Consider the following 22,761-nt stretch of genomic DNA (forward strand, 5'->3'; position numbering starts at 1 on the left):
TAGACTGCACCGAATATTACACATGATATAATGGTATACGCATATATATATATTTCTAGTCGGTTTTATCACAACAACAGCTCAAGTTGCGTAACACGAATCTCTTAACGTATGTTTCCAGCACATACTTTATCTTAGATCAACCTTTTGATATATTCACGTTTATGCATAAACACATCGGTAAAAAAATTTTACGAATAAATTTTGACCTTTTTTTTATTTCGAGTTGTCTCATGTCGCGTATAGGTTTTTAGACGAAATAAATAAGCGATGAATCATGGAGAAGAGAGCTTGCCTTTTCACTCAGATAGTCGTCTCTCGGCCTTGTGTCAAATCTGTGTTTATTCTAAACGTTCTATATAAACCGGTACCGGCGTGTATTTGTATATAGGTTATCTTTCGTCTTTAGAAAAAAAAATCAAACAGTTCAAAAGGAAACGGATAATATACACACAGAAGGCTTGTCGTCGATCGCGCAGTTCAGAGAACGGTTCATGTCTCAGACTGTCTGTAGATTTCTGGATTTATAACATCTCGCTGGTGATGGTGCGGTGCGGTGTTTGTTACTGATGCCGCTGCCGCCGCTGCTGCTGTTGAAACACGCGCTGTGACGTTCCTACTGGTAATGGCAGCATCCAATTACGCGCCGTCATAGCAGCCTCCCCTTTCACACCTCCTTGGCTCGCAGGCTGTAACCTGATTGGCCCGTATGACTCACATGACCTATGTTGATGTAGTGCGACCATAGTGCGCAGGGATACGCTATTCACAGGATGATCAATACGCCAGCCAACCAATGGGATACGAGATCTGTGTTCACTTGCGTTCCCCTCTCGCCTTGAGGTTATGACCACTTGGTTCTAATTGTCACTTTCTAATGGGCTTGTTGAACTTGGCTGACATAAGTCGCCTTATATGGTAGGCAGTAGTAACGGTCTGTGCCAGATTCTCACTGAGTGTCAGAGTTCATACACATGAGCGCTGAGATACCGTTCACAGCGCGCGCTCTGCAGTAAAGTGAACTTAGTTTCCGAAGTCAGTCAGTGACATTGTGTTTAGTTTGTGAGTGTGGAGTGCTAGGAGTTAGGAGGGCAGTATGTCATCGCTGAGCGTCGCAGTACCGCCGAGTAACGCTCTTGTGACTCCGGTTACGCCGTGGAGACCCGATTCAGTGGATACGGCTACGGCCAACGCGGCCCCGCAAACATCGGTCACGCCGTGGAGAGACCCACCGCCGCCCCAAACTGCGACTACACCTTCGACAGAATCGGACAGTACACCGCAAACAACTCCGCAAACAACTCCTAACGGGAATACCGTCAATTCAGCTTCTATTAACAATAATAACAATAACGGAGAAACAAAAGGACAGCATATTGAATGTGTCGTGTGCGGCGACAAGAGCTCCGGTAAACATTACGGTCAGTTCACATGCGAAGGATGCAAGAGTTTTTTCAAACGGTCAGTTAGGCGTAATTTGACGTATACGTGTCGAGGTAACCGGACTTGCCCAATTGATCAACATCACCGAAACCAGTGTCAGTACTGTCGATTAAAGAAATGCCTGAAAATGGGAATGAGACGGGAAGGTAGGTACAATCTCGCTTGTAAGTACCATGTCGGTCGGTATTGTATGCGCTTCTCAAAAACATATATAGCTGTTTTGTTGAATCCGCTGACGAGCTGCCGGGTGCCGCGAGGGGCCAGGGTTTACCTGCAGCTCGTCAGGCGAAGATACGACAAAAATCAGTGCAGAATAAGATAGAAATTCGGATCCTGGAAATTTGTAAAATTCTCCAAATTTAAAAATTACACGATATTATTCTTATTGTTGTGACAGGCATGGTCCAGTTACTGTCACTTCATCTGGATACAAAAACGGATTTAAAATCGCTATATTTGTAAATGGAAGCGTATATTGAAATGTATATAAATGGTATTTCATATATGAGTGAATGTTGTATGTGTTGTTATATCAGCTTGTGGTGACTTCAAAAAATCAACGCATAACAGTTCATTTCTATTTAACCTAAATAGACCACAGTTCTCTATATATATCTATCTATATACGTGTGTATGTAATATACGCATTACTGGTATTGTTTTCCGAGTTTGTCCCTTATTTTTAAAGATAACAAGAGAATTAATCATTGATGGTTGTATAGACTAGAATGTAAATAGCGAGTAGAAGATATCTCTCATGATTTGTACGCTAGATCAGTTCTCTCTCCTCTCTCTCCTCTCTCTCTCATCTCTGGTGTGCACGCATCAATCTACTCAATGAATATACTACAAAATACATCCGTATGTTGTTCTATAGTAAAATACATGCGGTTTCTCTTCTCTCTCTATTCTCAGTAGAGAGAGTGAGTGAGAGTGAGAGAACGGAAAAAAGACAGCTTGCGCGAGATCTGTGTCGGCATCGAAAACACATGTGCGCCTCTTATCCACGATTACGGCTCAAAGTCTGCCGTATAACTTCATGTCACGGCACCATCTTAAAACCCGCAACGAAAATTCTGATGTTTTCAACCGCTAATTTTTTTCGCGTCATTTTTATATCTTGCAGCTGTTCAGCGAGGTCGAATACCACCGACTCAGCATCCCGGTTATCCGGGACCGCTAGCTCTGAACGGCGATCCCACGTTCAACGGACATACATACCTTTCCAGTTTCATATCGATGTTACTCAGAGCCGAGCCTTACCCCGTCTATCGATACGGTCAATGTATGCAGCCCAATAATATAATGGGCATAGAGAATATATGTGAACTAGCGGCCAGGTTATTATTCAGCGCCGTCGAATGGGCTCGAAATATTCCCTTTTTCCCAGACTTACAAGTGACTGATCAAGTAGCGCTATTGCGTCTCAGTTGGAGCGAGCTATTCGTGCTAAACGCAGCCCAGTGTTCGATGCCGCTTCATGTAGCCCCGTTACTGGCCGCTGCCGGACTACACGCGTCGCCGATAGCCGCGGAAAGAGTCGTCGCGTTTATGGATCATATACGAATATTTCAGGAACAAGTGGAGAAATTAAAGAATCTTCACGTCGATTCAGCTGAATACAGCTGTTTGAAGGCTATTGTTCTATTTAGTTCTGGTGAGTACTATATTTTCTAACCTCAAACCGTGGGATTATTTTAAATCAAATCCTCCGTAAAATTTCCATAAAATCCGAGTAAGAAAAATCAGATTCCCTCTAATGGGGAAGTGCCGCGTCGTGGTCGACAGGGTGTTTAAAATGCTGAATTAGAAATGTCCGATGTTTTTGTTGTTATTGTTTGCGCAGCAAAAAACCCAGACCCTGGACCCACACGGGATCGAACCCGTAATGCCTCCATCGTATTCATATATAGTCAATCCAACTAATACCGCGCAATATTTTCCCGCGGGATTAATTTCATTTCTTTTCCAATTTATAAAATCACCGTTGCACCAGTTTACGCAGATACCGCGCAAAAATATCCGCTGCGAATATAAATTCATAAACTTATAGATTTTGTTTGACGTCAATGTAGAATTAATAAAAACTCGCTTTACGTAAGCGGTATTGGCGTACTACGTGTGTGCGGTGTATTGTGAGTCTGAGGTCCGTTTTGTGGTTTGAAGTTGTCGTTTGTTTAATCTACTCGTGTTAGAGATTGACCGCACACGCGCGCGTGTCTCCGACAGCCTCAGAATCACCAGCCGTTCTAGATGATGTTTTATTCAAAGAGACGGTCTGTGTGTGTGTAGCCGAGCGACTGTCGGCTGTGTGCTGTTTTTTACCGTCTTAAAATATCCAATCGCGTTATTATGAATTAAGAAATGGCGCTGACTCCTCTTGCCTTTGACACTTGGGCTTATTGAGGTCGCTTCGCGTTTTAGAAACTGTCAAAATTTTCAATGGATGTTTCTTCGCTTATGATTCATTGCGTGATCCCTCGGCGGTTTAATTCCGTGCCTGCGCATGGCCGTTTCGAAGATATCTTTGAACTTCAACCGTCACGGGTCAGAAAATTATCAGAATAAAACCTTTTTACGCGATCGAACTGCATTCTGCGTTCGCGGCGAGCTGATCTCCTCGTGTCGCTGTCTGTACAGATGGCCCGATCTGAATTGCGGTTAAACCGAGTGCAATTAAATCTGAGAACTCTCCACACCATTATTTCATCTGGTTACTTTATTTACGCCTGTGGGCTCTTCACTGATCTCCGTATCACTTGATTTAGTGGAAGCCAATAGTTTCTGGCGCGAGTCTCCGGCGTTCGTCCGTCATGCTTAGAACCCTTTCGCACCAGAATCCATACAACAGACCTAAATATATAAATATATATCTTAAAAAGTCTAGTCTCAGTAATCATAAATAAGTAAGGTTTAAAAATGATACCTTATTTCGCATAATCGGTCGGGTCATTTTGTAAACCGCAATAAAACTTGTATATAATCAGTTCATTTCTATAACTGTCGGGTCCGTTATTCTTAGCTTGTTGGTGATTTAAAAAAAGTAATGTCCAGAGGTAGATAGACGGCCGGCCGGGTCAACCAGGCAGAAATTAGAAACTTATTAATGCGCCCGATTTTAGGCCAAATTGCGGTTCATTCCTGTAAACGCAAATTAATATTGTATCAGTCGAATCGAGTTGTGCGTGTTTATTGAAGTGAAAATAAAATGAATGTTAACGGATAGAAAAGATTCAGTGAGTGAGAACTCGCTCGGGTTCGATGAGAGAGATCGATATTTATGATAAAGATTCGTAGTAGAGAAGAAGCAGGTTTTTATCTTGACGCCTGGTTTCAGAGTATGTGGCGACTATAATTGTCTTGTGAGTTCAGCGATAAACAGATAAATATCAAGCGTCGATGTTGTGTTGTATAATAAGTTGACTGTCATCTCGATAATTTAGTTTCGAAACCAATTATAGCAACACCGAGGATACAAATAAATGATACACCGCAGTGTACGTGACGTCACTGTCAAAAAGATCAATATCGAACGTAGTCGTGTTCGAATCCTGATTTTAGGATGTTTTTAAAAGCCGTTCATTTCAAAACGAAGCCAATGATTTCATTTCTATGAGGTTTTATAGATCCGTAAATTCTTTTCCCACGTTGGATATATTCGCTGAGTCAGATCGCTGTATAAATTGTGGCCAGGTGTTGGGCATCTTTTATACCGATTCAAATAGATTTAATCGATGTTTTAAGATATGTTTCAAAGGGGTGAACTGTGTCAGAGATCGATTAGAAAGAAAGAAATCTTTTTATAATTCTAAATCGATTAAGTGAACTAAGATCTTTCCATCTCTACGACTAGCCAGTTGAGCCGTCATTGGCGTAAATGTTTATGACTGAATTAAAAAACGTTTAGCAAAAATCATTTGTATTTCAAAGTTCATATTCAAATTATAAACTACTGAACGACTGAGTGTTTATCGGTAAGAATGCCGCTCCTAGGAGACGAACCCGGGTCGCCCGGTTTCAGATCGATCACTCTGATTACAGCGACTTCGCAAATAACAGTAACTGTGATGACAGCCAAACAAGTTTTAAATGTGTCAGAAATTCAGAATTGTTGATTTAAGAGATAAGAAAGCTTTAGAAAGCTTTCCTACAGTTTAAAACATTTAGAATTCAAAAAAGCTAGATTTATATGTATGTATGTATGTGTGTATGCTGATCATGCACCTAAATATAAACGGTTAGGCGCAAAGACCGGTCTTAAAGGTCACACGTATTGTGATAGGACCAGAAATCTAAATAGACGAATTTTCAATCTTTATTTACAAAGGTCTCGAGTGACATTTTTTCCATTTAGTTGTGACCTTTATAATTCAGCAATGGTTTATCATATATACGTTAACGCAGTGGTTCCTGGCGTGACAGACTGTGCCAGAGGTTGATTACATTACAATAAAAACCGTTTGATTTGAAATTCATCAGTGACTCTCTTTGTAACCCGGTTAAAATGCTCGTTCATATTCTGTGTACTCGGTAATAGCTTAATGAACACTTTCAATGATAATGAACAAGTTAATTAAATAATAATCAACATTTCTAACTGAAGCATATAACTTAATACGTATCACTTTCATTTGACCATAGTCTGACCCGAATCGGACAAAGGTTAAAAACCTGAGAGTGAACTTTTGACATCTGCAGTGTTCATCACAGATGCGCAAAAAAACCGACCGAGCCTGCTTGAAACAGTAGACCCCACAGTTCCACTGTCCTCTATACATCTAGAACCATAACTACTGGGGAACCGAGTTTCACAAAAATTCGCGCAGTGATATATCAGTGATATATCAGTGATATATCGGAGCTGTTGTTGGGCTGGCGTGCATTTACCATATCGGGTTAGAAAAACATTTCAAAAAATATCCTGTCGAGTTGAGCTTTAAACTCTCTCTTCTTTCTCTTACTCTCTTATAATCTAAAAAGCTACCGACTTTTTTTCACAATATAAAGTGTTGTATAGTCACTTATTGTGACCTGATAGCTCGTTTAGACGCAATTCAAACTGATCTTTATTTCAATTGATCTTTCAATAATGCGCTAAATGGTGTCAAACCGCATTATTTCATTATTCTTACCCCGTTAATGGTTCTACGTTTTATTAATTTCTGATACTTCAACCAAACAATGAAGACTCTTTATGAATTCTGTCTTCACTGATTCAACAGCCGCTTGAAGTGTTGTGGAACATTTCGCTAATAATATATCTATATATATATATATATATATATATGGCCTGTATATCATTTCACGAGGACGGTATGAATTGGTGCCAACCTATATCAAAATTATTGAAAACTACTAAAGTATAAGTGAGGTACCCCGCGGAAACCTGGGATATTGTTTCGCGTAGAATTTCGAACTTTTCAGAGTTAGATTAGATAAGAAGGTTCATTACTACCGTGTGAGTCGATTGGGGGAAATTCCTGGTTTGTTAGCATAGTGATATGTTCTTTTTCAAACTAATCAATGAAATATCCGACCGTTGCACCAGTTCACGCTGGTACCACGGCTGAAATCACGCGGATGCATTCGGTTTAATAACCCCTGAAAGTAAACTTGATCTGAATTTTGCTGATATTGATAATTCGCGTTTAGAAAACTCTTTAACATTCATCGTTACATACTCGGGTATCAAATGCTCATCTTTATTCAATGGTTCTCGTTGATCCGTGTATAACATGCATACAGAGAATATAGAATTTCAGTTGCAGTTGTAGCAGCGCGGCCCTGGTGTGTCACACGTCACGGTGGTGGCGCACACCGGGTGTGCACCGCGCGCACACCGGGCGGCTGGGGCTCGCTCGAATCCGGGGTGGTGGTGGCGCACACCGGGTGTGCACCGCGCGCACACCGGGCGGCTGGGGCTCGCTCGAATCCGGGGTGGTTAAAGGTCAGACGCCAAGCTGTTGACTGGGTAGAAAAACGTGATTAGACCGTTAAAAATAATCGTTAATAAAGGTCACCATATCATCTGCTACATTGCATAATACAATGAACGTTACCCCAGATATCATAAATCATTCCACGCCATAACCCTTAATGACAACGAGCCTGCACACTGTACCGTGAGCTGTTAGTCCTTAAATATACCGTTTATAATTAACCCGTTGAACCAATTTCATCAGAAAACGAATTAATTATTTTTAACCTGTGGCCCAGCTCGTATTAATAGTGTACGTGTATACGTGTTATATTGATTTTCGCGACTCTCTACCGTCGCCCGGTTCGCGCGCGCGGTATATATGGTTCAAGTTGCGTAATGGGATATTATACCCTTATCGAGAACAAGCGAAATTAATTCCATATATATATATATATAAACACAATGTTTCTATGTATATCTGACTGATATACAATTGACCTCAACTGACATGTCATATTATTGTTATATACAAATACAGACAAACTGGGGATGCTTTCAACTCGATCTCTCTCTCGATCTGCGGGTATTCACTCCTTACTGCCGACTGATTTACATGCTCCTCGCCACAACAGCTTCCCAGGATTTTACCTGATTTAGGAGCAACCCCCGGAGCCACCCTAACTGTCGGGCAACTCGTAATATTTCAATTCACCTGAAGATGGAGATGCTTAGTTTGAACATCTGTTTCAACAATCTGTTTTTAACGACTAAAATAGTATTTCGTGAAAATTCCCAGATTTCAAATTCTTTGGTTTTCAATTAGATTCACGAAATAATTCACGTCATTATGATTCACGCAGACGATATCAGACACATCTTTACTCGAATTCACAATACAAGTTCAACATCAGTCTCACTCTGCTGCGTCCATTGTCTCCACATAAACTCGACCTTCAACCAGAATATTGTTCGGTGACAAAAAAAATCGGCAATTCCCGTGGAGAAAGATTTGATATTTGAGGTTGATATATCCGATTCGATGCTTTGTATTTCGCGTATCTTCGATTCGAATGAAACGATTTGAAATTTTTATTCTTGAAAAGAACATCTGTTTCTAAACTCGACTCAGGGTCAAACTGACGACGACCTTCACTGGTATAAAAGAACGAAGCGTAGCCCCAGGGTCGCCGGATCCCCAGGGTCGCCGGACTGCCTTCAGCGAGACCGGAAGTCCCTTGTGGTAAATTATAATTGTTCGGTGGACCATTCAAAATACGTTTTTTTCCATTGCTTGGATTTTTTTTCTAATGTCGTGTGCCTCTTGTGACCCTATAGTTCACTATAGTTCGCAAGTCGTATGTCAGTGTTTGGAACTAGTTGTAATTGATTACACGATCAGACCCAGTCTAGACCGCCTCAATAAACGGGTCGCGATAGTTTTATGTGTTTATATATGTCTGGATTCTAATAATTTCTGACATGTTTAGTTGACCTTGTGTAAACTTGCTGATAAACTCTGAATAAGGAGGTCATAACACGCTGATTTTTTATACAGATTACTATGCAGGTGGTGTACGTTAGTTCCATCAGTGTTATCTCCCATCTCTCTTTCTCTCTCATCTCTCTTTCTCATCTCTCTTTCTCATCTCTCTTTTCCAACGTTTTATTTTTTTCTTCTACACGTATCTCGTAGTCATAGTGAGGCATAGTAAAACGGTTCTAGTCCTGCTATGCGATCGAATGACATCACTTCAACAAGTTTCCTAAAATTCCTACAGCGATGCATGTCTAGCCCTGGCATGCGAGGATGACCATAATAATCAACGAGGTTTTGAAAGTTCTCCTTCTCTCTCTTTCTCTAATTTGCGATGTTCTATCCCTGGCACGCGAGGTTAGCCCGCGGTGTAGTGGTTCTTCCAGGCGGCCGAGCGTCAACTGTCACTGGAATCACGGCGCATTGGACGACATCAAAAACAGCAACACATTGTAATAAAAACCGCCGACACTTTCATCAAAATGTAGAAATGACGACTTCAAACGCGAGACGTAAAGTTGACAACGATACGCAGTGATGTATTTACCCAGGCCTCGGGGTTCGAACCCCGATATTTCCTGCGACCACCAATCGGAGGCTTTTGTCTCGACCGAGGAGGTAAACCGTGAAATTCAGCGCCCTTTTTAATATCGAGTCTTATTCGAAGGGAAATGAAAGGTTTGCTCGATGTCAAAGGGCCGGATATCGCTAGGGACACCTTTTATCGGTTCTGGAGTATTTGATATTCATAGAAATGTAGCGAAATAACCCCTTACCAACCTATAAAAATAGAAAAACTTATATTACAGAATTTATCAGTAATATTAGTAGTAGAATAATGAAAGAAATCCAGTCAGTTCGTTCAGGTTAGTAGCAATACCACTATCGCCATCTGTGAAAAAACGTCAGAACTAAACAGACAAGAAACACCGATCTCAGAAGACATCAATTATTCAAAGGAATTTCAGTAAACTGTTTATAGAATATTTAATCCTAGTTTCACCTTATACATCTCAGATATCAGACAGTGAAAGAGACCGGTTAGAATATTGTAGAATAGTTCTACTGAAAGTTGCAACGAGAGAGATTAAAATTGTGACATCCGGTGACACGATTCATGATTCATTAATCCGCGACGGATTATCTGGGATTAATGAATATCTTCTCAAACAAATAAGAAAATGACTCAACTTAATCCGTTCTCAATTTTATCAGAAAACGATATGATATGAGAAAAACCGCTTTTTCGGTATTTTAGAATAGACTTCGAATACATAGAATCACCACGCATGACATACATTTCTGGACATTGTTCAGAACTGTTGAACTGACTCCAAAACCGTGTTCGAAGCTGTGTTCAAAATGTAACTCCGGAGCTGTAGAACTGGATTTAAAATTGTGGAGCTGAATTCAGAACTGATGAATTAGATCCAGAACTGTGGAACTGGGGCCAGAACTGTGGAACTGACTCCAAGTGGAACTGGGTCCAGAACTGTGGAACTGGGCCCAGAACTGTGGAACTGACTCCAATAGGAACTGGGTCCAGAACTGTGGAACTGGGCCCAGAACTGTGGAACTGACTCCAATAGGAACTGGGTCCAGAACTGTGGAACTGGGCCCAGAACTGTGGAGCTGACTCCAATAGGAACTGGGTCCAGAACTGTGGAACTGGGCCCAGAAATGTGGAACTGACTCCAAGTGGAACTGGGTCCAAAACTGTGGAACTGGGTCCAGTATGGAATCGAGTTCAGAACTATATGGTATCGAGTGCTCGGGTTTCAGAAGTAAGATATATACATACTACACGTCGACGATATTAACTACTACTTAAAAAACCGGATAGTTTTTTTTAATCGCACCTCGGTCTATAGGCCTATATATCATCGCTGTTTTAGAACTGCTAATAACGTAATAATCAGTGTATTCAATTAATCACAGCTCCGATCAGCGTGCGTTAATTGAATCACTATGCGTTCCGCGTGTCTAATATGTAACTGTTCGGCGATGATTCGGTGAATTTTTTCTATCGGTACCGCGCCGCACTGTTAGCGGGGTGGCATCTATCTCACTCAGGTTATAACACGTATATATAGTATGTTCAGATAGTAAAAGAGAATTTATCGTCTGAAAGTTTCAAAGTGCGGCTATTAATTTCTACACGATGTTGTTGTAGTACTACTAGTCTATATTCTATTCGAGTGTGTGTTGATAAAACGTTACCCGACCCGTCAAGATACAACTCACTACCGAGATTCTTATGATTTCTCTCATTTTTCCTGCTCGTTTCGCTGTAGTGCCCGATATAGCGAGCATACCATCACTACAACTCGGGCAGCTTTTGATTTGTATTCGATAATTTCGAGACTCGTTTGTACGGATATTATAGGCTTCACTGAAATCTATAGTGAAACTGATTCACGAAATCGTTTACACTGGAATCTTACGGGTTTTAGGCTTAAATCGAAACAATTTTGGCAAAGGTTGATATCAGCCGGGGTTCGAACCGGTACCTCTCCGAGGATCTGTTCACGTCTAAGCCAGCAACAACACGATCCTTACCGTGTGTTTGTATGATTGGTTTTTCTTTTTGAAAATCAACGGAAATGTTTCGGTTCACATATAATTTCTTCAGTTGAGAGGTTGAGTGAATCGTAGGCGTTCAGTTCCCTCTGATAGATACATCCTCCGTCAACCCGATAGAGAAACCCGGTGAGAAAATGAGTTTTTATTGAATATAGCTGAATAATAGGCGCTTAAAGTAACCGGTTTTCAATTGTTACCTGAAGATGTTTTAATTCGGAAGGTTTTCGTATTCTAACCATCGTGGGAAATTTCTATCGACGTGTTTCCGAACTACAACAATTTGCTCTTTTACAATGAAATACATAAAAAAAACATCCTAAGTTCAATTGATTAAATGTAAAAATTCGATGAAAAACTTCTAAACGAATTAGAGAAAGTTTTCGCGTCTTGAATCGATTCGAAAACGTGTGAACTGCGATGTTAACCGTCGAGGATGACCCGAGGGTTCGATCGTGTCCGGCAAAACCATTTCAACCAATTGCCATACGACACGAATAGTAGTTTAGCCAAGCGGAATGCATTATCGGCTCCATGAAATTACTGACACGAGGAAAAAACTAAATCGTCACCTTCATCGGGTAATTGAATCATAAGACATACGGATGATTTGAACTATGAATGTTTGGAGTTTTCGTTTGATGAATTTTCACTTTTATTGTAGCGTTTAAATTGTGATGTCCGATCAATAAATGCGGGCATCCGAAATAATAGTAATAATATACACACGCGCGACTGATCATCTGTCTGTTCGTCGAGAGAACAAACTTATACAGAAATCGATATGAACATAAAACAAGAGAAGAAAGTTTTAAATACCACGGGACCATATTTTTTTGATAAAATATTCACTGGTCGATAATTGATTTTAAGATTACTAAACAAGCGATGGGAACGAGGGAACTTGTTGAGGGGAACGAGAGGAACCTGGGGAACTTGTTGAGGGGAACCTGGGGAACGAGAGGAACCTGGGGAACTCGTTGAGGGGAACCTGGGGAACGAGAGGAACCTGGGGAACTCGTTGAGGGGAACGAGAGGAACCTGGGGAACTTGTTGAGGGGAACCTGGGGAACTCGTTGAGGGGAACCTGGGGAACGAGAGGAACCTGGGGAACTTGTTGAGGGGAACCTGGGCAACGGATAAAACAACAAATTGATCTGTCTCTTGAACTCGGGTCTCCCTGGAAGCAAACTGAACTCTGTCGCTGATCCGATCCATGTGACACATTTGTTGTTTTGTAGTAAGGTATAATGTAACTATATAACGAAGCCCGGGTTTTATTGCTGGTGATGGAACCAGCCGGCGCGTTGCTATACGTTTCATGTTGATGTATCGATGTTAAATCGATGTTTTTGATGATGTATTTTCACGGTTTGAATCTCACACTAACTCGCTCCTCGGATTCCAGTCCAGGAAATCGAGAGAGTACTCGCGCGCGTGAACCGCCGAACACCTGTCGACCTTGTGGAGCTGCCTTTCAAAAAACTTTCCAAATTTAAATTCTAACGCAGTTGTTTTTCGTGTTGTATTTTTCAGATGCGTCTGGTTTATCGGATGTCTCGCACGCCGAGAGTTTACAGGAGAAGGCTCAATGCGCCCTAGAAGAATATGTACGCAGTCAATACCCTAATCAAGTTACGCGATTTGGAAAACTGTTATTGCGGTTACCGTCACTGCGCATGGTTAGTGCGCAGGTTATCGAGCAGTTATTTTTTGTCAGGCTGGTCGGGAAGACCCCCATTGAGACTCTAATTAGAGATATGTTACTAAGCGGTGGTACCTTCAACTGGCCCTACATGTCTTACCAATGACAGAAATAACAACCAAGTTGTGACGTCACTACACATTGAAGGTCTATATATATGGAAAATGACTTTATCTAGAAATGAATTCGTATTAAATGAAAGTTTATCGTGTATTCCACCGAAATGACATTCAATAAGTCACCTCGTCTAAACGAGGCGCCTGCTTTTCGATCAAAATACAGATGATTTGAATATCATTGAATAATATAATAGTGGTTTAAAACCGCTAGGAGATTCTATGGTGAATGTGCTATAGCGATATTATGGTTCGAAACCATATCGCCTTATTATACCTGTAACATTGTTAACAAGTTCTTAATTTCTAGAAATTCATTTTTCCTTTCATCGATAAGTTGTAGCTCAAAGTTTCAAAACTCGAAGTTTCTAAACTCATTTTATATTCGAATTTTCGTAGACAATTTTTGATTGACTATCTTCGCAATGTAGCGATTGATTTCAGATTAAGCGGCCATGTTGGATTTAAGAACCGCGCGATACTAGAAATAGATATAACGAACTTCGGTTATCGGGAGTTAGTTCGAAAGGTCGACTACGGGTTCGAGCACGGTTGCTGTAGTTCGGAACTAGTTCCAAGATGGCCGACACGTTACGCCGAACTACCAGTGCGTTCAGTTATCATAGTTCCGACCACGAAACCGAAGGTTTGCCCATGCGAAACTATTTCATCAACATGGCCGCGCAATATGAGATTCCTCTGATTTCTTTACGAGGATCCCATCGATTTCAACTTCTCTCCTACAATGAGAAGAGTTCACTATTCTATTTCTCTTTATCTCATCTTGAAAAGAAAACTTTAAGTTTTAAGCGATATTTGTGTGAGATAGATCATTGCATTTTGTTCTGATAGAGTGATGCTATTGATAGCTGTAAGCAACAAATACTTTGTCAATTTGATCTCATTGCTATAAAACTATAATTATCTCATCAAATTAAAAATAAACAATTCTTCATCTGAAAATAAAGGTGTGAATTTTCATGTTTAACATGCCAGTTCATTGTAAAAAAAGACCAGTTTTCAGACCAACATTCTGATATTGAGAAATTTCAGGTTCCTCAGGTACATTCTGGATCCAGTTCCTCTGGTTGATTGTGTAACAGACAACTGCAGAACTGGGTTCAGAACTGTGGAAATTGATCTAGAGCTGTGGAACTGTGCCTAGTGGAACTAGATCCAGAAAGAACTGTTCCTAGAACTGTGGAACTTGATCCATGCTGTGAATGTCCGGTAACTGTGGTACAGCTGTGGTTCAGATTGTTATTTGATTGCGCTATCTAATTAGATTATACATAGTTTCAAATTGTCATAGTTTCTTCAGTTTAAAATTATATGTTATAAGTACAATATAAGTGATATATATATAGTGTAAGATCATTCCATGTTGTGACGTGAAGGGTGTGCGCTGTGTATCGTGAAGGGTGTGCGCTGTGTACCGTGAATGGTGTGCGCTGTGTACCGTGAATGGTGTGCGCTGTGTACCGTGAATGATGTACGCTGTGTACCGTGAAGGGTGTGCGCTGTGTATCGTGAATGATGTGCGCTGTGCACCAGGAACGGTGTGCGCTGTGCCCTGAACGGTGTGCGCTGTGCACCGTCGCAGATACTATTCATTCATTTGTGTGTTCAAGGTCGACCAATCACAGATATAAATCGTACACCGATATTTCAGAGTATTTCTTGTCTTATTCGTGCACATTGCGACCAACCAAATATATCAGTGTTTATAAGAATTGTATTTTCATTTGAATTGAGCACGAATTGTCTCAGAAAAATGTTTGATTTATATAATGAGCAGTAACGTTGTATCGGACAGACTTTGAAAACCTGTTGGAATCGAATGCAATGTGACTCATGAAAAACTCTAGACTCCGATTAGTGAAATTTCTTTGTCAATTGACAATTGCATTTATTCGGTATCGGTCTAATTACAGAACCGGAACTACGAACTCACCGGAAGTTGAAGCGAACTTATAAAATTCTACTTCCGTTTTGCGTTATACATAAATAACTGTGTAGAATAATATACTGTCTCAATGAATTCAATATAACGTGCCAAAATCATGTTGAATTATTATTATTTTTTGTTTGTAATGATCCCACCAGTAAAGGGTGGTTCAATCTTTTTTTATCAAATATTTATCAAAATTTGGTTCAGTCTTTCTGTATTTCTTCAATGTCTTATTGATTTGAATTGTTCTTTTATCATGAAACTGCGATATCTACTGTTTACTGGTTCAGATTTGAGTTTTGAATTAGGGATATACCTAATTTAAGCCCCGCAACATGCGGAGGAGCTAAAGGACTGCTCCGATCCAGTCGGAAACTGTAGAGGATTGCTCCGCAGATACCGGCATGAGATGATAGATGGTTTGATACGTAAAACTTGGATCAGATTTGTCCATTAGGCGAGTGTGTAATTAGTAAGGTTAATTAGCAGTTTTAATTAATGAATTCCTCAGATTTGTATTCGATGTTCGATGATGTATTAATGATGAATCACTCATACACACATATCTTTATCATATTTTCATCGTCATGATTTATGATAATATCAAAAAAATAATAATAATAATAATAATAAATGTAAGAATTTTTCGTCGGTTTCGAATTTTAGAGGCACGAAATTCTGTCTATTTAACGTATTTTCGCTTATTCTTGCCTTAATAATATATGTATGTATATAGTAAATATGAAACGCTGCGGAGGGACTGAGACGGGCCAGTTACAAAAGTGAGAGCTAAAGATTTTGGTAATTTTTAATTATGATGATTGTTTTTCCCTCCGAAGAATTACGTCTCTCTAAAATTCGGAACTCGACATAATATAAGTTTTGTGATGTTACGTGAAATGTACAGTAGACATGTACAGTTATAGTCAGAAATAAATTTAAATTCTGTACAGTAAAAGTATATGATTATATTATATATATTATATTATATATATATGCGTTTGAGTGACGCTAGATGGCGCTCGAAAATATTTATAAAAATTCAATATGGATTTAAAAAAAAGAGGTGAAGCATTTTGTATCGAATCAAGAATCCATAGGTGTATCAAAATCATGTCTGAATGGAATAATTAATAATTAATAAAATAGATTTCTTTAAAAAAATTGTTTTTCTCGAATTTCTACACGAGTCTTATTTCTGAGGATCTAAATGGACAGGAATCTGAGGATGCAAATGGACAGGAATCTGAGGATGCAACTGGACAGGATTCTGAGGATGCAACTGGACAGGAATCTGAGGATGCAACTGGACAGGATTCTGAGGGTGCAACTGGACAGGAATCTGAGGATGCAACTGGACAGGAATCTGAGGATCCAACTGGACAGGAATCTGAGGATCCAACTGGACAGGAATCTGAGGATCCAACTGGACAGGAATCTGAGGATCCAACTGGACAGGAATCTGAGGATCCAACTGGACAGGAATCTGAGGATCCAACTGGACAGGAATCTGAGGATCCAACTGGAAATGATTTTTTTAGGTGAATGCGCGACACGAATTGATGAAATGTTCTAACTGGCCATGGATTTCCTATTGGGCATTTTAGCGATGAAAATGTTGCAGTTGCTCGTGGCCCTTACATGACCTGGGTCCTATTCTATCATGTGACATTATTCAGGGGGTAATGAAGTAAATACAATGTATGTTGAACACATCGCAAATTGCGCAGAAAATAAATGAATAGAAATAAAATAACAACGAATGATTATAAAGTTTTACACTTCAACAAAGATACTATTCACATCTAGGCTTTCAAATAATCGTGTTTAGACGTTATTTTCAAGATTCATCATCGATTTTACCGAACTTTAATTCACTGCTCGAGTCCGAGATGACACAAACTATTTATAACAATTACAGAGAGCTGAAAATATCCTATGACGCGAATAGAATAGAATTATATGGATGATTGTGGTTTGAGTGAGAGGGATCAAAAGGCGCTTTATTGACCGCACAACTCTATATAACTATTTATACTGAAATACGCAGTGATTATAGTTCGATTTATTGGACACGGTCACAACCTCGAAATAAAGAGACAAAAAAGACACAACTTGAAGTTCACAGAAAACTGTATGAGAAAGTTACAGTTTTCGATTAGTCTAGAAATAAACAAAAATAACAACGTTTTATCAATTCGTATTCTGGAATTTACGATTAGGGATGGTCAACATACCGAATACACAATCAATTCACGCAAAAACTTCATCTTTTTTCTGGAGACTCCAGACTCTATTGACGAGTTTCCTTCGACATTTAGGAAACTTAGCGTGGAAATGGACGGAAATATCCCGTGTATCTCCGAGGAAAGGTCTCCTCGACCAGACTGGATGATATAACGACTTCAGATACAGTTCTCAGGCGCCAACAACCAATTAACAAATACATTAATTTTAATATAAATCAACAGAACGGAAAAGCTTTATTCGCGAACTGAATGTTAAACAGGAAAAGGTGAATTGTAAACGATACTTTGTTTCAAGTGTCTGTCCTCGTCTTGGCTTTATAAAACCCGCGGTGCTGGTGGTAACTGCTAGAAAATATCGAAAAATTGATCGTTTTTTATTCGAAGTCGCAGAAAAAATTGAATCGCGAATTTTCTAACAATTAGAGACCGATATATCGGGAAATCTTTTTGAAATAGCGAATTCGTAATGATTTTTGATACGATCGTTTTTTTTTTAAATCGTTGGATTAATTCAACTATACCGGGTTTTACTTAGCGACTGATCTTACACACAAATTCATTCGCGATTTTTCTATCAGAGACAATGTTTATTTTTAGACAGGAATCGTTATTTTTCATACATATAATTGAAGGAGGGAGGGGGTAGGGGAGGTAGGGGGGGGGGGGTAGGGGCATCGTGTGGACTTCATTTTTAGAATCATCCAGATTCTGTTCTACTAGTTTCCATATCGATGTACGTATAACACTGCGGATAAGCCGTAGAGAGAAGAGAGAGAGAGAGAGAGAGAGAGCGAGTTGTTGTAAACTCAGGAATTTACCGCGCGTTCATTCAACACTTATACTTCATATCATTACTTACTATTTACTACGGTCTGGTGCGTGTGCGCATGCGCAATTCGCCTTGAAAAAATAAAACTACCGACGGTAACTATTTTCTGGCTTGTTGCTCGTTTCTGTGATAATACATACTATGCGTCAGCGAACTAAGATTAGTAAGATCGCTTTTCTTTAAAAAAGGTAGATAACAAAATAGAGCAACGAAGAGACTTTTAAATATACAAATATATATATATATATATATATATATATATATATATATATATATATATATATATATATATATATATATATATATATATATATATATATATATTCTGCGCCGTAGTATCACCAAATAAAGACCTAAACATCCGGCCTTAGTTCCACAGTTATCAGGTTAGATCTGCTGACTCCTGAAAGTGAAAGAATCTGACTACAACCGCCAGAGTTCACTCGTAACTGTGGAACTGGATTCCTAGTGAAATATGGCTATTGATAAGAAGAACGCTTCTGTAGATCCATCAGAGCCTATGTTTAGAATTCATAGGGGGCGCTACAAGTATTGTATAGGTATACATACGGCATCAATTATGTTATTATGTAAAATGTTTGAAGTGAAAGTTTTTTGTTTATAGTCTGTTATTACGAGTATGTCAGTGATAGAACTGAGGTTGTATTGTCAAGTTATATTCCAGGTATCAGATGTGTGTGGGCTAATTACGCAAACTAGTGCATCAGTCAAACAATAGACAACGAATTAACAAATATATTGTTTTAAGCGAAACTAACCGTACACAAATGTGGTCGATCCTACAAACCGAACAGGTGAATACGACATACACCGATAGCATAGATTTGTTATAAACTTTCATAAAGAAACTAAAACCCAACTCAAACAATACGATCTATCTTAGTTGTGTTTCGGCGCAGTGTCTGGTGTTGGTATAAACATGAACGCCCACCCTATCGTCCCGTTAGCCCGTTACCATGCAATAGGGCACGCCGAGGTTTTGGGGGTTCTTAACAAACTGTCAGCGGAACGGAAATAAAAACAACATTACCAGACGTTATTCTTCGCTTAAGTAATTTCAATTTGAAAGAAAATACAGTTTTGTTGATATCTGAAAAGAAAACCGATTTTAAACACAACTTTGTTTGTGCTACGCTGAAATATCTTTTGAAAAGGAACGTTTTTTTTTGTTTGAAAACAAAACAATGTTTAAAATACACAAAGTGCAAGAATAAATCTTTTTATATCGGTAACTTTAGATCGGGTTAGAAACAGTAGAAATGTTAGTGATTTTGCGTAAAACTCACTGGATCAAGTTTCACAGTTCTTGGTACAGTTCGGATTTAAGAGTTAAAGCCAGTTCATTTCTAATGCTTTAAGATGATCGTCCCTAAATATAGAGGACCCGGTTCGACAGTGTGAGTTAACATTTGACTGATTGAAAATTAACTAATTTTAACTCGTAAAGTTCTAACTAATCATGTTGTATTAATATATCTCTTACGAACCCAACATTTCCAATTTAAACCCAAAACTCAAATTTTGACCGAGGCTGTGTAACTAGAGACCTGTAATATACTCATTGATATCGGGTAATTTTATCATGAAAATATTTAGATCATTTTTTCATTTTTTGTTCTCTATGCACAGATGTAATTTCGCGTCGCGTCCTTTAGTTCAGTGTTTGATATGTACACACTTCTTTAGCGCAATTATTTGATCTTTTGACCCATTTCTACACAACTCAAGTTATTCAGGACACAAAAACCTATTGCCATTACGAGTTCAAAATTGTGCTTCCTTTCAGACGTACAATCGCTCAAAAAGTAGATTTCTCGGGGTGAAACACGAATAAAGGCATTCTAGGTCACCGAGGTCGCCATCAAACCGTCAACATCAGTCAAAGGTCCAGACAATTTGAAAACGTGTCTGTTTTTTACAATTAACCCGCGACATCTAAACGGAATATTTTTTTTATGCGGCCTTCAGGCGCATTTCTGAAGCGGTCGGATGTTATATCACTATAATATAATGGCTGGTGTCTTTTCAATACAGACATAATAAAATCTGAATCGAATGCGATACGTTTTAAAGGGTAGTATGTGCTTTTAGGTTATAAGCAAAAAGAGAAAAAAAATAAGACGGCGTTTGCTCGAGGGGTAAAGGGGTATAACTGGTTGACCGGATTAGACTCGAACCAGGCTTGCAGAGCCCGGCTGCAAACTCGCACTTCACGATTCTTATTATTAGAAAATCTAATACGTTCAAAATATTTCTGATATATTTTCTGTAGGTATCTGTTTACGGATGCCCCAGTTTCGCAGTTAGTACGAGTTTTATTTCATTGTATTTAATCTATTTTCTCGCTATGTAACGAAATACCGATATTAAAACAAGATTAGGAATCTAGCAAATAGAATATGTAACAGCCTGGAACCAGGGCCCGGAACAGCGGGGAACGTATGAAAAGCTAAACTTGTCGCATATACTAAATATTAGATATTTTGAATAACAAATTAAACAGATAAAACTCATGTTTATAATTTATAATGATCACATTATTAATCCTGAAATATTGGCAGTACTTGCAATATATTACGTAAATGAGTCGTTCTATTTAGAACTCGCCACCCACAACAATGTAGCCACAACTATTATTAAATATATATTTCAATATGTTGACTTCTGAACCGTTGGTCATCACTATATTACAATTAAGATGTAGCAAATAACTGTCGATTTTGGGGTAGATATTTAGGATGAGTTGAGTAAACATGTACCGAATTCTTTGACCAGCCAAATAGATCATCAAGTCCCCATAGAAAGAAAGAATATATAATTGTTGCTATCGACTGATTGATTCGTTTAGCGGACTCTCTTCTCGAGACTTCTCAGAGGCCGATTTCTGTGTTTCAGTCTACAACACTATTAGTGTCAGACTCTTCCGCTCGATGCGAGGGCAGCACTTTACAATCGGAAACTTTTTACAACATGTACCGTGAAAAACAGGAAGTTTGCACTAAAAGTTCATTTTATTCACAACTATGATAGAAATATACATTATAAAAGCTTTCGTAGCTCTTTCTTTCTAAATACAAATAAAACTAAAGGAAAGTTTTAAAGTATTGATTATCATACATAGTCTTTACACGATAGACTGATATACATAAAAAGTACACATTGAAACAGTAAAATAAGTGACATGTCGCGAATAAACTTAAAATCTATTTGAGTCTGTGAAAAGCGGATGTTTTTCTTTGTATGAAGGCGATAACTCCAGTGTACCAGTGTTCCAGCTAGTTGACCTCCGACTGTGAAAGTTCCATGTTTGCACCTAAAATGGTTTCTCTTTCCGGCAAAAGATTCTTGACTGATGTTTAACCATATTCTATGATTGAAGGCGAGTTCTTCAACATCAAATCATTTATTGTGCTGAATATGTGTGTATTGTACTGTACAGGGACCGGGGCTACAAATACGACTGTTTATAAACCCATTTCTGATCGATTCAGGCAGAGGCGTGCTGCTGCTGCTGCTGCTGCTGCTGCTGTATCACAGTTTCTCTATTTACTGGTAGTTGATGCCGCTTGGTATTTACGAGGCAATAAAACATTATGTATATTGGGTAGAACACCTCCCTGCGCAATGGTCACTTTAGCCAACAGTCTGTTCAATTCCTCATCGTTTCTGACGGCTAGTTGGATGTGTCTGGGTATGATTCGAGTACGTTTATTATCCCTGGCCGCATTTCCCGCAAGTTCTAGAATTTCAGCGGCTAAATACTCGAGTACGGCGGCCAGGTAAACTGGAGCACCTCCGCCAACGCGTTCAGCATAGTTACCCTTCCTCATAAATCTATGTATCCTACTCACCGGAAACTGTAATCCAGCTCGCGATGATCGAGATTTAGTTTTAGATTTAGACTTTCCACCCTTTCCTCTGCCCGACATCTTGTTTTTACTCGTAAGAAGGCGAAGGTCGATAAAACTGCGCGCGACATCTATCAGAATACAGACACAGTACTGGTTACAGCACTGGTGGATATATCGAGGGAAATTTGAATTCATGAGTACAAAAAAATTCGTTCATTTTGTCCTTGCTTTAATATATTAGACTTGCTTCCAAGATTCAGGATTTTCTCAGAAGCGTGCCAGATTAGATTTGACTCCGCGGAGTATCAACTCTCACAAATGTGGAACTAAATAGATCATGCAAGTAACAAGAGAAATCCCACAATAAGTTCAGCCAAAACGAGAAACTTGAATAGAAGAGTTATATATATTTGCGCAACGTTTCGGCTAAAGACTATTAGCCATCATCAGGCGTACTGAGTACAGGAGAATATTACAAGATATTTATACAAGACCAAAACAATAGAAGCAGAGTGAGTGATTAAAATATTGAAAGGGGAATAGATTAAAGTAATGACATAAC

At 39.2% G+C, this 22,761-nt stretch overlaps 3 protein-coding genes across 4 annotated transcripts in view; 2 read left to right on the forward strand and 1 right to left on the reverse strand.

The window, feature by feature from the left end:
• The window catches only part of LOC141905055 (small ribosomal subunit protein uS19-like), a 251,138-nt gene that overhangs the window by 110,791 nt on the left and 117,586 nt on the right, over window positions 1-22,761 (forward strand). The window lies entirely within an intron of this gene.
• On the forward strand, window positions 445-16,371 carry LOC141905058 (nuclear receptor subfamily 2 group F member 1-B-like). 2 transcript variants are annotated; one of them, XM_074793789.1, is made up of 3 exons: window positions 445-1,607; window positions 2,570-3,100; window positions 13,014-16,371. In XM_074793789.1, the coding sequence occupies exons 1-3, from the start codon at window positions 1,097-1,099 to the stop codon at window positions 13,286-13,288; spliced, it is 1,317 nt and encodes a 438-aa protein (XP_074649890.1). In that variant the 5' UTR covers window positions 445-1,096; the 3' UTR covers window positions 13,289-16,371. The 2 variants fall into 2 exon arrangements, with proteins under 2 accessions (XP_074649890.1, XP_074649891.1); XM_074793790.1 differs by having other exon boundaries at window positions 445-1,589.
• Window positions 21,376-22,283, reverse strand: LOC141905064 (histone H2A-like). Its single transcript, XM_074793795.1, has one exon. It carries the CDS (start codon window positions 22,275-22,277, stop codon window positions 21,891-21,893), a length of 387 nt encoding a protein of 128 aa, XP_074649896.1. The 5' UTR covers window positions 22,278-22,283; the 3' UTR covers window positions 21,376-21,890.

The sequence above is a fragment of the Tubulanus polymorphus genome, chromosome 5, assembly GCF_964204645.1.
Source record: "Tubulanus polymorphus chromosome 5, tnTubPoly1.2, whole genome shotgun sequence".
Classification (NCBI taxonomy): domain Eukaryota; kingdom Metazoa; phylum Nemertea; class Palaeonemertea; order Tubulaniformes; family Tubulanidae; genus Tubulanus; species Tubulanus polymorphus.